Raw genomic sequence first — 13,710 nt, 5'->3', positions numbered from 1 at the left:
TCTAGTACCTTTCTTGCCTCTTAGCCCAGTACAGACACACGGTGTGTTTTCAATTCTAGCTTTATGTCTGTGTGAGTGTGCAGGTGGGTGCGCGTCAGAAATAATCTTCTTAGCACCCCGCTTCACTTCAAGATGTAGAGCCCTTTAAAGGTCTGCAGGCCCCCAAGAGAAGGATACTACATAACGCCCTCAAGCGCCCCGCAGGAACATTCAGGAGTTTGGAGGAAGCTGGTCTTGGGAGGTTGCCATTCCTCTGTCACTGATGCTGTACTGGACACCTAAGTATCCACTGATGGATGAATGCACAAAGGAAATGTGTATGTGTATATAGTGTGTATGGATACACACACACACACACACACACACACACACACACACAATGGAATATTGTTTAGCCATAAAAAGGAACTCTTGCCCACTGCAACCACATGAGAAAATGACGTAAGGAAAATAAATCAGACAGAAAAACACAAATACTGTATCATATCTCATGTGAGATTTTTTTTTTAAATGACCTCAGATACAGAGAACAGATGGTTGTTTGCAGAAGTAAGGGGTGGAGGTTGAAATAGGTTGAGGTGGTCAAAAGGTACAAATTTCCTAATAAGATAATTAACTCCTAGGGAAGTAATATACAGTGTGGTGAATATAGTTAACAATACTGCATTTTATATTTGAACGTTGCTAAAATTAGAGATACTAAGGGAACATTTCATGCAAAGATGGGCTCGATAAAGGACAGAAATGGTATGGACCTAACAGAAGCAGACGATATTAAGAGGTGGCAAGAATACACAGAAGAACTGTACAAAAAAGATCTTCACGACCCAGATAATCGCGATGGTGTGATCACTCACCTAGAGCCAGATATCCTGGAATGTGAAGTCAAGTGAGCCTTAGAAAGCATCACTACGAACAAAGCTAGTGGAGGTGATGGAATTCCAGTTGAGCTATTTCAAATCCTGAAAGATGATGCTGTGAAAGTGCTGCACTCAATATGCCAGCAAATTTGGAAAACTCAGCAGTGGCCATAGGACTGGAAAAGGTCAGTTTTCATTCTAATCCCAAAGAAAGGCAATGCCAAAGAATGCTCAAACTACCGCACAATTGCACTCATCTCACACGCTAGTAAAGTAATGCTCAAAATTCTCCAAGCCAGGCTTCAGCAATACGTGAACCGTGAACTTCCAGATGTTCAAGCTGGTTTTAGAAAAGGCAAAGGAACCAGAGACCAAATTGCCAACATCCGCTGGATCATCAAAAAAGTAAGAGAGTTCCAGAAAAACATCTATTTCTGCTTTATTGACTATGCCAAAGCCTTTGACTGTGTGGATCACAATAAACTGTGGAAAATTCTGAGAGATGGGAATACCAGACCACCTGACCTGCCTCTTGAGAAATTTGTATGCAGGTCAGGAAGCTACAGTTAGAACTGGACATGGAACAACAGACTGGTTCCAGATAGGAAAAGGAGTACGTCAAGGCTGTATATTGTCACCCTGCTTATTTAACTTATATGCAGAGTACATCATGAGAAACGCTGGGCTGGAAGAAGCACAAGCTGCAATCAAGATTGCTGGGAGAAATATCAATAACCTCAGATATGCAGATGACACCACCCTTATGGCAGAAAGTGAAGAGGAACTAAAAAAGCCTCTTGATGAAGATGAAAGAGGAGAGTGAAACAGTTGGCTTAAAGCTCAACATTCAGAAAACAAAGATCATGGTCCCACCACTTCATGGGAAATAGATGGGGAAACAGTGGAAATAGTGTCAGACTTTATTTTTCTGGGCTCCAAAATCTCGGCAGATGGTGACTGCAGCCATGAAATTAAAAGACGCTTACTCCTTGAAAGAAAAGTTATGACCAACCTAGATAGCATATTGAACAGCAGAGACATTACTTTGCCAACAAAGGTCCGTCTGGTCAAGGCCATGGTTTTTCCAATGGTCATGTATGGATGTGAGATTTGGACTGTGAAGAAAGCTGAGCACCGAAGAATTGATGCTTTTGAACTGTGGTGTTGGAGAAGACTCTTGAGAGTCCCTTGGACTGCAAGGAGATCAGCCCTGGGATTTCTTTGGAAGGACTGATGCTAAAGCTGAAACTCCAGTACTTTGGCTACCTCATGCGAAGAGTTGACTCATTGGAAAAGACTCTGATGCTGGGAGGGATTGGGGGCAGGAGGAGAAGGGGACGACAGAGGATGAGATGGCTGGATGGCATCACTGACTTGATGGACATGAGTCTGAGTGAACTCCGGGAGTTGGTGATGGACAGGGAGGCCTGGCATGCTGAGATTCATGGGGTCGCAAAGAGTTGGACATGACTGAGTGACTGAACTGAACTGAACTGGAGACCAGATCTTAGTTTTCAACAAAAGAAAATAATTTACTGTGTGGTGATGGATGTTAACTTACTGTGGTGGTCATCTCAAAATACATACATGTATCGTATTATATTGCATACCTGAAACTAATGTTATATGTCAGTTATATCCAGTATTTTTTAAAATCTACGTAAGACAAAGCATGGCAAATAAAAAATAGGAAAAAGCATAGTAAGTAAAGCACAAAAGGGATAGTGGGAAAAACTTCCAAACATGTATGTAATCAAAATAAATGATGACATTTCATTGAGTAAAAAGAGCATTGACTCTTTAGTAAGCAGCTTATTACCTGCGTTTCTACAGACACACTTGGACTATAGAAAGGTTGAAATGAAAGACAAAAATATGAGTCCAGAAGGATTTATTAGGAATAAAAGTAGATCACGTGAGGACCAAAAGTGTACCACCAAGAACACACAAGAATTCTGAACTTGTACTCGTCTACTAGTCTCAGAATACAAAGTAAATATAGTTGAAATTAAAAGAAAAATATCCACTGCAACAGGATAGTTATATCAGTAATTGATAAATGGGCAAAAAAATAGTAAGAATATAGAAAATTTGGGGGAAAAACATAAATAGCAAGCTTGATCTGATGTGTATGTGGATATAGACTTCTGTATGTATTATATAAATACTGTATTATGTATTGTATCTATTTTAGATTTATCTTAGATATTATATTATCTATTATATATAGATATTAATATAAATATGTTATATATGATAGTATATACGTGTATCTATAATACATGTTAAAATATGGATCTGAACTAGATATAACAAAATTTAAGTGAAGTCGCTCAGGCGTGTCCAACTCTTAGTGACCCCATGGACTGCAGCCTACCAGGCTCCTCCGTCCATGGGATTTTCCAGGCAAGAGTACTGGAGTGGGTTGCCATTGCCTTCTCCAACTTCCCAGCTGCAATGGTGACCCCCAAGAGCACAAATGGGACCCCATAACAAAATTTAAGGCTGGATAAAACTGGATAGTGGCTACAAGGGTATCTGATATACTATTCTCTTTACTTTTCTCAGACTTGCTATGTTTTGTAATAAAATTTAAAATTCTTAATTTTTCATGCTGCTGCTGCTGCTAAGTCACTTCAGTCATATCCGACTCTGTGCAACCCTATAGACGGCAGCCCACCAGGCTCTCCTGTCCCTGGGATTCTCCAGGCAAGAACACTGGAGTGGGTTGCCATTTCCTTCTCCAATGCATGAAAGTGAAAAGTGAAAGTGAAGTCGCTCAGTCGTGTCCGACTCCTAGCGACCCCATGGACTGCAGCCTACCAGGCCCCTCCGTCCATGGGATTTTCCAGGCAAGAGTAGTGGAGTGATTGCCATTGCCTTCTCCGTAATTATTCATAAGAAAATACAAAATTGAGTTCTAAGGCTGAATTTCCTCTTTTGGCCTCTATAGATTCCTGACACCGGGAAGAAGAGGACTAGGACTCCAGATGTTCTTCACTTTCATAAAACTGTCCTCGTGAATGACGTCACCAGCAAGAAAACATCCTAGCCACAGGGATGGGGAGGAACTCAGACTAAGAATGTACCTGAGTTAGGTGGGTATGGTGTAGATTAGGGCAGAGAATCTCAGCCCTGCTTCCTCTCCAACATATCTGAGAAAGGAAAGTCACCTATGGAAAAACAAACAAAATCGAAGGGAAGATATAGCTGGTCTCTGCGGCTTCTTCTTGGCTGGAGGTGATGTGTGATCCAGATGTTAAAGCTGGAGTGTGAGACTGAACCTGAAGAGATCCTGCACATGCTTAACTTCTGCTTTCTCTGAATCTCTGCACCCTTCACATGTCCCTCCATAACATTCATCTGACTTCTCTTCTTGAGTTAACTCTGGTCCTTCCCAAGCCAGATGGAGTCTCAGGTCTCAGACTCCTCTTCACCCCTGTTTTATAGCTCCTTTAGTGCCCACGGAGTGTCTCACGTAGAACACATGCTTTAAAAATGTATCCCCACAGCTATAGATTTAAAGAGATTTAAGAGGCATATAAACAATGAGGAAGGTGAAACCACATGACTAGGGATGCACATTTGGGTGATAACTTCCTGTTTCTTTATGGTTTTATGTCTTTTTTTTTTTTTTGTCCTTCCTGTAAAAGTAAGGGCAGTGGTTCATTTGGAGGGAATAAGGAGGCCATGATTGGAATTGAACACATGCAAGTTTCTGGGTGGCTGAAGATCTCTCTCTTGATGTGCATGAGTGATGGTTACAGAGTATTTTATTAGTGTTTTTTTTTTAAATTATTGTTTTATTTTTGCCTGTGTTGTATCTTTATTGCTGTGCTGGCTTTTTCTGTAGTTCTGGAAAGTCAAAGGTACTCTCTTGTTGCTGGTACTTGGGCTTCTCACTGCTGTGGCTTCTCTTGTTTGGAGCACAGGCTCTTGGGCATAGCGGGCTTCGGTAGTTGTGGCTCCCGGGCTCTAGGGCATAGGTTCAATAGTCGTGGTGTACAGGCTCAGTTGCTGTGGGGCATGTGGGATCTTCCTGGACCAGAGATTGAACCCACGACTCCTGCATTGGCAGGCCAATTTTTAACCACTGGACCACCAGGGGAGTCCTATTTTATTTTAAATATTTGTTTATTTGGCTGTGCTGGGTCTTAGCTGTAGCATGTGGGATCTTAGTTCCTTGCCCAGGATCAAATCCTGGCCCCCTGCAGTGGGAGCAGAGTCTTAACCACTAGACCACTGGGAACTCTCTAAAGAGGATTTTATTATACTTCAGTTGTTAAGGTGGTTTTCTCAGGTGAGTTTTATATTATAATATTTTTATTGGTATATTCAATGAACGAATGAATGAATGGTTCTGGGCATTGAGCATGGTGGTTGCTAACATCAAAATAGAGACATCCAGATACTCTGTGCCCCATGGTGGGAGCACACACCACCACCTGTGAGGTAGTCTTGCCCCATATTGAACCTGAATCTGATTACACCTCCAGATCCAACTCCAGTTTATAGCACTGAGGAACATTGTAAATGCCAGTATAGAAGTATCATCAGCAAACTCCAGACTGCAGAAACCTCTACAGGAAAAATGAGGGGAGGAGAGAAGATTTGCAGGGGGAACCTGTTGATCAAAACAGACTTAAAAGGCATGTCAGCCAATCCCCATATGTGGACTTGATGTGGCTTGTTTTAAATAACTTGTAAACAAATATTTATAACATTGGTAAGACAAATTGGAAATTTGAACATTGATGAACTATTTGATGACAGTAAGAAAATCTTACAAAGTTTTTCAACCCTGATATTTTTGTTACTTTTTTTGTATTTTTATTATGATTTTTAAAAATATCTTTTAGAGACATATATTAAAATATTTACAAATGGGGACTTCTCTGGTGGTCCAGTGGTTAAGACTCTGCACATCCCCTGCATGGGGGCACAGGTTTGATCCTTGATTGGGGAACTAAGATCCCACATGCCATGTGACATGGCCTATATATATACACACACACACAAATGTAATAACATGATCTTGAATTTGTATCACAACAGTACAGTGAGGAAGTTGAATATGCACATACATGACACAAGACATAAATTGGTCATGAACTACTTGTTGAATCTCATTATACTATTTTCAGTACTTTATTATTGCCTTTTTGAAAACAGCTTTATGAGGAACAACTTATATCGGTAAAATCTGCCAGCTGTGAGTGTACAGTTTAATGTAAACTTGTAGGGTTGTGCAGTCATCCTTACGGTCCAGTTTTAGAACATTCCCATCACCACAGAAGGTTTCCTTGGGCCCTACCCTGCAGTCAATGCCTGCTCCCAGTCCCAGCTGGGACTACTCCATAGTCTGCTTTCTGTTTCTCTAAATACGCCCTTTCCGGACATTTCATCTAACTGCAGTCATGCTAGTCTTCTGTTCCTGATTCTAGGACATAAGTTGGATACACTGACCTGTACCGCCCTGGCTCTCCCTCCCATCACTTAGTGCCCCATCCCTCCAACTCAGGCCTCTGCACTGAGCCGAGGATCTGAGCTGCCAGCCACGGCCGGCTCTGCATCCTGACCACCTCAGCTGTGGGCAAAGAATCAATCACAGGGCCTTGTTTCCCATCTGGAGAAACAGACAAAACATCCCTCTCCTCTTTCTCCTTCAGCCTGAGGTGGAACAGGGATGCCAGACCCCTCGGAAGTGTGGGCCCTAAGGAGATGGAGGCTGGCTTCTTTTCTTGAGGACGCAGAGGCAGAAGCAAGATGCTCTGTGTCGCTATATGCATGTGCTCCTCCTGGGAGGCGAGAACCGCAGGACAGTGTGACTGAGGGTGAGGAGGGCGCCCTCAAGGTCGCTGGCCGCTGGGGCCCGCCTCCTAAGGATGTGTGTGTGACCGTGTGAGAAGGTGCCAGGAGCACTGGTGCACAGCTGTGCATACGTTTTCCCATGGCCTTACCTTAGGCACTGAGCCCATCAGAGGCCAGAGGTAGCCTAAGATTTTTTCCCTTCTTATTTGTGTATTTTTTAAAGTATTTAAAAAAAATATTCTTTATTGTGTCTTTTTAGAGATTTATTTATTTGGCTGTGCTGAGTCTTAGTTGTGACACGAAGGATCTTTCCTGCAGCATGCGGGATCTTTGGTTTGGGCATGTGGGATCTAGTTCCATGACCACGGTCAAACCCAGGCCCCCGGTGTTGGAAGAGTCTTAACCACTGGACCACCAGGAAAGTCTCTGTGTCTTTGCCTTTTAAAAATGGTTACTGTGTCCGCTCTGTCACTCTAGGTATGGGTATTTCATAGAATGGAGGAATTCAGAGGAAACCATCAGTGATGCTCTTCTCTGAGAAATGAGATTGGGGTCTCACTTTCCACCGGGTACTCTCTCATCCCTTTTGAAATTTTTGTCTTAAATTTGTGTAATTTTCATTAGAAAAATGAAGATTGTTATTAGCAGTGAGCCCTGGTGTGTCTGCCTGGTTCCCTGCAGACCCTGCTTCCATCAGATTACCTTAGAGCTGAGCAGATCACAAAGTGCTACCAAATGCAGCTGCTCATTTAATCTGCTTATTCGTTCAACAAATATCTGATGAGTATTTCCTAGAGGCCAGGCACAGCTCTAGAAGCTGGGGGTACAGCAGTAAGCCAAACAGAGAAAAACGCCTGCCCTCCCAGGGACTGACATTCCACTGACCATAGAAAGACATGCAACAAAATTAATCAATTATATGGTGGTGAGACGGACAGGGAAGCCTGGTGTGCTGCAGTTCATGGGGTTGCAAAGAGTCGGACGTGACTGAGCGACAGAACTGAAAGGAAAAAAGACCAGGCAGAAGAGGGGATGGGAGGCTGCCACATTGAAGAGGGTATCAGGGAAGGTAACCTGAACAGCCTTGGAGGAGGAGAGGGAGTGACCCGGGAGCGCTTGGAAGAAAAGGACTCCAGAGGACAGCAAATGCCAAGGATCTGAGGCAAAAACATGCCCAGCTTGAGGAAGAGGCAGCGTGGCTGCGGAACAGACGCTGAGGCTAAAGGAGCTGGGATGAGAGAGGTGAGAGAGGCGCCAGGTCCTGTGGGGCTGCTGAGCCCCTGACGGGGTTTGGGGTTTTACCCCAAGTGAGATGGGAGCCTTTGGAGCTTTGGCTGAAGAAGGTCAGGGCCCTAACTACTGGGTTTACAGGTCCCCCTGCTGGAGACCGGACTGTGTAGCAGGAAAGTGGGTGGACTGTGGGGAGGCTGAGAGGTGGTGGAGGCTTGGAGGAGGGGGCGTCAGTGGAGGTGGTGTGTGTGTTTCCCACCGACCCAGGACCTTATGGGGTCCTCTCAGGCCAGACCCCTCTCACATATCCTCTGCTTTAGCTTCTCTATGAAGTACCCAGACAATAGTGTCTGCCCGCTTTCTGAGTTGTTTTACAGAAGCGCAAACCACCACCAAATGGAAGAAATTAGCAACCTGAAGACCATGAACACGTGGCCCACAGACCCATAAGTACTTTAATCCCTGTGACACCACGCTTAGACTCCCCTCTAAAAATGGTTTCCTGGATCCCACTGGGAAGTTTAAGTATTTTGAGCACCCCTGACTGGAATTCCCTGTTTGGCGCCTGCAGTAATCACAGCCCTCTCCTTCACTGCAACCCCGTGTCTGCACTGGCACTGGGGTGCGACCCAAGGTTGGGTCCCCAGCAGGTGGGTTTCAGAGTTTTAAATATTTGGAAGGGAGAACCCACAGGAGTTCCCCGTGGATTGCACGTAGGGTTTGATGGAAAGAGAAGAGTCAAAATGACTCCAAGGTTTGGGACCTGAGGAGCTGGGAGAATGGAGTTGCCTGTGGCAAAGGTGGGGAGGAGTGGATGAGGTGAGGAGTTAAGTCCAGGAGGCGCTGAGTTCCTACAGGTGGGTACGGTTGACGTTGCATTTCACAGGTGTTTCATTTCACTTGGAACCAGACCCCGTGAGGCGGGGGCGGGTCACGTGCAGGGGCGGGGCCAAGGGGAGCGGGCGGGGCCTGCGGGGCCCGGGATGGCGGCGGCGGCGGCGGCTGGAACCCTGGATCCGGGTCGTCTCTCCCTGTACTTCTGCGGGAGTATCCGTGGCGGACGCGAGGATCGGGAACTGTACGTGCGCATCGTGTCTCGCCTCCGGCGCTTCGGGGTGGTGCTTACCGAGCATGTGGCGGCCGCCGAGGTGGACGAGAGCGGTGAGGGAGGCGGTGCTCGTGGCGCGGGCGGCCGGAAGGGTGCAGGCAGGCCCCTCTGCCCGAGAAGAACTGCGGTGGGGGGCTCAGACCGCGTGCATCCGACCTGGGACCCTACGCCCCGGATTCAGTTACTATCTTGACCTTTGGGTCTTTCGTGGAGAACTTTTTGGGCTCCTTCCGGCTTTTATAGGAGCAGGATGGGAGGAGGCCGCACTGGCCTCTTCTCTCCCACCTAGCACAGAGCTTTCCTTCGACATTGGAGGTATCAGCCCTCCTTGACCCGACAGACCCCGGGTCCCGCGAACACCGTCTCAGGCCCTCTGATCCTCTTGCTCCTGCGGAGAGGTAGTCCCGGATCCTGGCTGGTTTTCTACTTTGGAAATAACGCCCAAACTGTCACACTTCTCATAAAAACCTCAAGTGTGTCCCCTTTTCCCTCCCAGTGGACAGAGCCAGGCTCTGTAGGACCCAGTGCAATTCTCAGAGACCTCTTTATCTTAACTTTTGACTGCCCTGGGCCTTCATTGCTGCGTACGGGCTTCTCATTGCAGTGAGCAGCCTGGGTTCAGTAGTTGAAGCCTGAACTAAGCCTGGCTTTCGGGCTTAGTTGCTCCACGACAGGCATGTGGAATCTCCTCTGCTCAGGTATGGAATCCATGTATTCTGCCTTGGCAGGTGGATTCTTAACTACTGGGTCACCAGGGAAGTCCCTGTGGCATCCTCTTTAAAATGATGCATCACAAAGTTGCTGGTGCTTTGGCAAGGGCCTGTGCTCAACAGTGTTCTGAGGGAGCTTGTTGAAAATGCAGATACTGGGATAAAACCTTTGAGTCCATTTTTAATAAGCTCTCCAGTTATTCTGCTCTGATCTGGGGCGTGTGACCCTTATGCTCCCAGTGGGTGACATTGAATCAAGCTGGAAAGCTGGGATCCTGGCCCTGTGACCCCAGGATCTCCCCTGCCTTCACACCACCTCCCACTGGTTACACTTTGCTTTCAGGCAGGGATTCTCAAACTCGCCTGGGTATGAGAATCACCTGGCGAGCTCAGTCAGCAGTCCAGGCTCATCGATACCTGGGTCTTTGTAGTTGATCGGGTTCTCGGGTGGTTCTCACTCCCACCAAAGCCTGAGAGCCTGTGGGGCCCCTAGGTTCCTTTCGGCGGGCCAGCCTCTTGCTCCTCCTGCCTGTCCCCACCTGGGATGTGATTCCTCCTCCTCCTGTCCACCTCTGATCACTGACCTCCATCTCCCCTGTATCACTCCTGTCGTTGATCACATTCTGCTCCCCGGAACAGGACTGCATTTTCCTTGCAGGCTTTTCCATTTCATTACTTTTCATGGAATCCTAGTGTTGGGGGGCCCTTGGAGGCCATCTCTCTGTCCCCTCCCCTTCCCTAAGCAGGGTGGATCTGGGGGTATCTAGGGCAGAAGAGAGGAACTGAAGCCCAGGGTAGGTCCCTGACCAGCTTTCCCTCAACCACAGGGGAAGAGGCTGCTGGAGGCGACAAGCTCATCCATGATCGGGACCTGGCCTGGCTGCAGCAGGCAGATGGTGAGTGGTCCACCGTCCTGCCTGCAAACTCCCCTGGGGTCCTAGGTCCCCTGGACCTGCCTGGTTCCCCCCCTCCAAGGGACTCCCAAGTTCCCTTCTCACCGCAGCCAGACTGTGTTGTGTGTCCCTCACAAGCCCGAGGGTGAGCCTTGGTCTCCTTTCTTCCCAGTGGTCGTGGCAGAAGTGACCCAGCCCTCTCTGGGGGTAGGCTATGAGCTGGGCCGGGCCGTAGCCCTCCACAAACCAGTCCTGTGCCTGTTTCGCCCAAAGTCTGGCCGAGGTGAGCCCCCCCCAGCCCTGGCCTCCTTTCCCAGCTCTCTGAGGTCCCTGCCCTCTTCTCCTTCCTTGTGGGTCTCTGAGCACAGTGCCCACCCCAGAAAGGGAAGGGCAGTGGGCAGTGTGGGAGGGGAGGAGGGGGAGTGTGGAAGTGGCGGGGGAGACACCTTCACCCCCATGCTTCTTGCCAGTGCTCTCAGCCATGATCCGGGGAGCAGCCAATGGCTCCAGGTTCCAGGTGTGGGACTACGAGGAAGCAGAAGTGGAGGCCCTGCTAGATCGGTACTTTGAGGCGTATCCTCCTGAGCAGGTGGCTGCCTCTCCTGACCCAACAGCTTGACTTCACCCCAGTTTTTATTAAATTCTCCTGATCCCCAGACTTGGCTCCTGGCTCTTAGTCCCAGTACTGATTCACGGCATGTATACAATTCTGACATTATATCACATTGTCGGTAGAGGAAGGTCCAGTTCTCAATAATATCCTAACACCCTGCTCAACTTCAAGATGTAGAGACCTTTAAAGGTCCACAGGCCCCCAAGAGGAGGAGACTTTCTAAGATGCTCAAGCTCCCTGCAGCAACATTCAGGAGTTTGGATGAAGCTGATTGTCGGGGGTGGGAGGTGACCATTCCTTCCTGTCCCTGTGTTGGGTCGGAGGCTTCTGGGCTGAGTACCACGGACATTTATTTCCCTTTATCAATGTAAGTCACAGCCGTCTGCTGTGGGCTTTAAGGATGGATGTCTGGATGCCTAGAGAAAAGAGCAGAGTAGGAGAAGGATTGGCTGTGTGTGATGGCAGGGGGAGCTGAAGTGGCCCTTTGAGGAAACTGGTCTGCTTCCAGAGAAGTGTATTAAAAGAAAGTTTATTCAGTGAACAGAAGACAGTGCCACAGACACTGGTAACCACCTGCCGCCATGTGCGGGGACAGTGGTGCACGCCTGACCCGTGACCCCGGGGCTCTGGTGGCTCCAGCGCTCCCTGCGTCCTGCCCCTTCAGTCGTAGCCCTCATCATCCTCCTCGTCGTCGTCCTCGTCGCCGAAGAAGAAAGTCTCTCGGTCCAGGTTCTCAGACTCCTCATCATAGGAGAAGCTGTCATTGTCCAGCTCCTCCTCAAACTCGTCCTGCTGCCACTCGGGCTCCTCGTCCTCCTCCTCCTCCTCCAGTTCCGAGGAGCCCTGGGGCCTGGGAGAGTGCACACTCAACCTCAGGGCCTCGGCGCCTCCCACGCCCCCCCGCGCCAGGGGGCCCCTCCACTCACTGACTGCCAGGCACGTTGGGTCCTTTTGCCTCCCGGGACTCGGAGGATGGACTCTGGAGACCAACCCGGAAATCCTGGCAAGGAGACAGGAGGATGTGGGGAGCAGCGGAGTAGAGCACACTGGGCCCTGGCACCCAGCCTTCCTTCACCCGGATCCCCCGAGGGCCTAGAGCCGCCCGGCCCTGCCAGGAATGCCCCCGCCACCAACCCCAGCACCCCGCTCTGTGAGCCATTGACTCTGCCTAACATGACAGTCCTCAGCAACCCAGGATATGGCGGTGAGGCACCACCTACCCTTACCATACTGTGTGTTCATGCCTTTTCTGCCCAAGTTACGTACCAGTCCGTAAGCTCCCTGAGGGCGGGATTCCTAGTTCAGACTCAGCATCAGTGTATTGGAGCCGGAAAGAACCTCAGCTCCCTTACTTTGGTGGATCCCTGCCCTTTGGCCCCCAACTCCTAGGATTCTAAATCCACATCTGGGAAGAATCTTCTGAAAAAGTTCCCCAAGTGAGTTCTGGAGAGCAAGCACCTGGCCAGATACCCTTAACCTGGGCTAACTACCTCCTTCATTTTGTAGGCAAGGCCAGGTGGCTGAGGGGCAGGGCTGGGAGGTGGGATACAGGCCGGTCCGTGTGCCCTCGAATCCTTTCCATCAGGATCCCCCTAGGGCACCAGAGGCTGTGACAGGCGGTGCCAAGTGAGGGCAGGAAGGCTGGGTCGGATGGGTGGCTACCTGGGTGGAGTGCTGCAGGATGGCCAGCAGCCGCTCCTGGATCCGCCGCAGCAGCTCCAGGCCGGTGTTCAGGTGCTCGGCCCGCAGGAGGCGCAGCGAGGAGGCCAGGTCTCTGCAGTGCAGCAGCGTCTCCTCTGCAGAGAGGGCAGGGCGCGGGGCTCCCTCCCTTCTTCCCTTCCTCCCACAGACGCCTACCATGCGCTCCCCACATCTACCAGGGCTCACAGCCTAGAGGTGGGGACACGTCGTAATCAAAGCAAAGGTCGGGTGGGGGTGTGTATCATGGACCTGCAGGGTAGAACTTGAAGACGGTAACAAGGCTACGAGGCACAGGAAGCTCCAGGGGCCAGAATGAAGGTGGGCGGCTGGGGCTGGGTCACCCACCCATTTGTATTTTGGGGGTAGGTGCCAGGGGGACGGGGGCTCACCCAGGAGGATCTGCAGGGCATTGGTGTGCAGCTCCAGGGCCTCGATCTGCTGCTCCACGACGTCCATGTGCTCTGTGTCCTGGTTGTAGAAGCTGTACACGCAGGCGTAGGCCAGCACCTGCGGGCCCAGGCAGGCTCCTGCTGAGGCCACCTCCCACCCTCCCCCTCCTCCCGCCCACCCTCTGCCCAGGCCAGCCCACACCACCTTTCGTGCCTGCTCCAGACCCCGGCAGGCATCACTGAGGAAAGTGAAGGATTTGGGCGGGGGCACCTCGTGGATGGCAGACACGCGGTTCCGCAAGTTCACAGCAAAGTCCTGTGCGGAGAAGTGGCTGTCATCACCGGCGGGCGCAGCCCCACCCCCCAGAAGAGCGCCCGGCCATCCAGCCCAGCCC

General features: G+C 49.6%; 2 protein-coding genes across 5 annotated transcripts in view; one reads left to right on the top strand and one right to left on the bottom strand.

The window, feature by feature from the left end:
- Positions 1-8,860: 8,860 nt before the first annotated feature.
- DNPH1 (2'-deoxynucleoside 5'-phosphate N-hydrolase 1) lies at positions 8,861-11,270 on the top strand. The gene is made up of 4 exons (XM_027525405.1): positions 8,861-9,062; positions 10,547-10,615; positions 10,785-10,895; positions 11,083-11,270. Exons 1-4 carry the CDS (start codon positions 8,885-8,887, stop codon positions 11,229-11,231), a joined length of 507 nt encoding a protein of 168 aa, XP_027381206.1. The 5' UTR covers positions 8,861-8,884; the 3' UTR covers positions 11,232-11,270.
- A 468-nt stretch (positions 11,271-11,738) lies between these two features.
- The window catches only part of CUL9 (cullin 9), a 37,671-nt gene continuing 35,699 nt past the window's right edge, over positions 11,739-13,710 (bottom strand). For 3 of the 4 annotated variants that reach the window (XM_027525400.1, XM_027525401.1, XM_027525402.1), the window contains 5 exons: positions 13,521-13,631; positions 13,316-13,433; positions 12,888-13,021; positions 12,152-12,225; positions 11,739-12,075 (listed from right to left, as the gene is read on the bottom strand). In XM_027525400.1, coding sequence (XP_027381201.1) covers positions 11,886-12,075; positions 12,152-12,225; positions 12,888-13,021; positions 13,316-13,433; positions 13,521-13,631 — 627 coding nt within the window. In that variant the 3' untranslated portion in view covers positions 11,739-11,885. Of the gene's footprint in view, positions 12,076-12,151; positions 12,226-12,887; positions 13,116-13,315; positions 13,434-13,520; positions 13,632-13,710 lie in introns of all 4 variants that reach the window. The other variant, XR_003508319.1, reaches the window with a different exon arrangement.

The sequence above is a fragment of the Bos indicus x Bos taurus genome, chromosome 23 (assembly GCF_003369695.1).
Source record: "Bos indicus x Bos taurus breed Angus x Brahman F1 hybrid chromosome 23, Bos_hybrid_MaternalHap_v2.0, whole genome shotgun sequence".
NCBI classification, from domain to species: domain Eukaryota; kingdom Metazoa; phylum Chordata; class Mammalia; order Artiodactyla; family Bovidae; genus Bos; species Bos indicus x Bos taurus.
This window is presented reverse-complemented; position numbering and strand designations above follow the sequence as displayed.

What these genes read in the sequence shown, in the direction of transcription:
- DNPH1 (XM_027525405.1), top strand. Translation starts at nt 8,885, where the DNA reads ATGGCGGCGGCGGCGGCGGCTGGAACCCTGGATCCGGGTCGTCTCTCC. An exon ending in CGCCGAGGTGGACGAGAGCG is followed by an intron (nt 9,063 to 10,546) that starts GTGAGGGAGGCG and finishes CCTCAACCACAG; the next exon opens with GGGAAGAGGCTGCTGGAGGC. An exon ending in TCGCCCAAAGTCTGGCCGAG is followed by an intron (nt 10,896 to 11,082) that starts GTGAGCCCCCCC and finishes GCTTCTTGCCAG; the next exon opens with TGCTCTCAGCCATGATCCGG.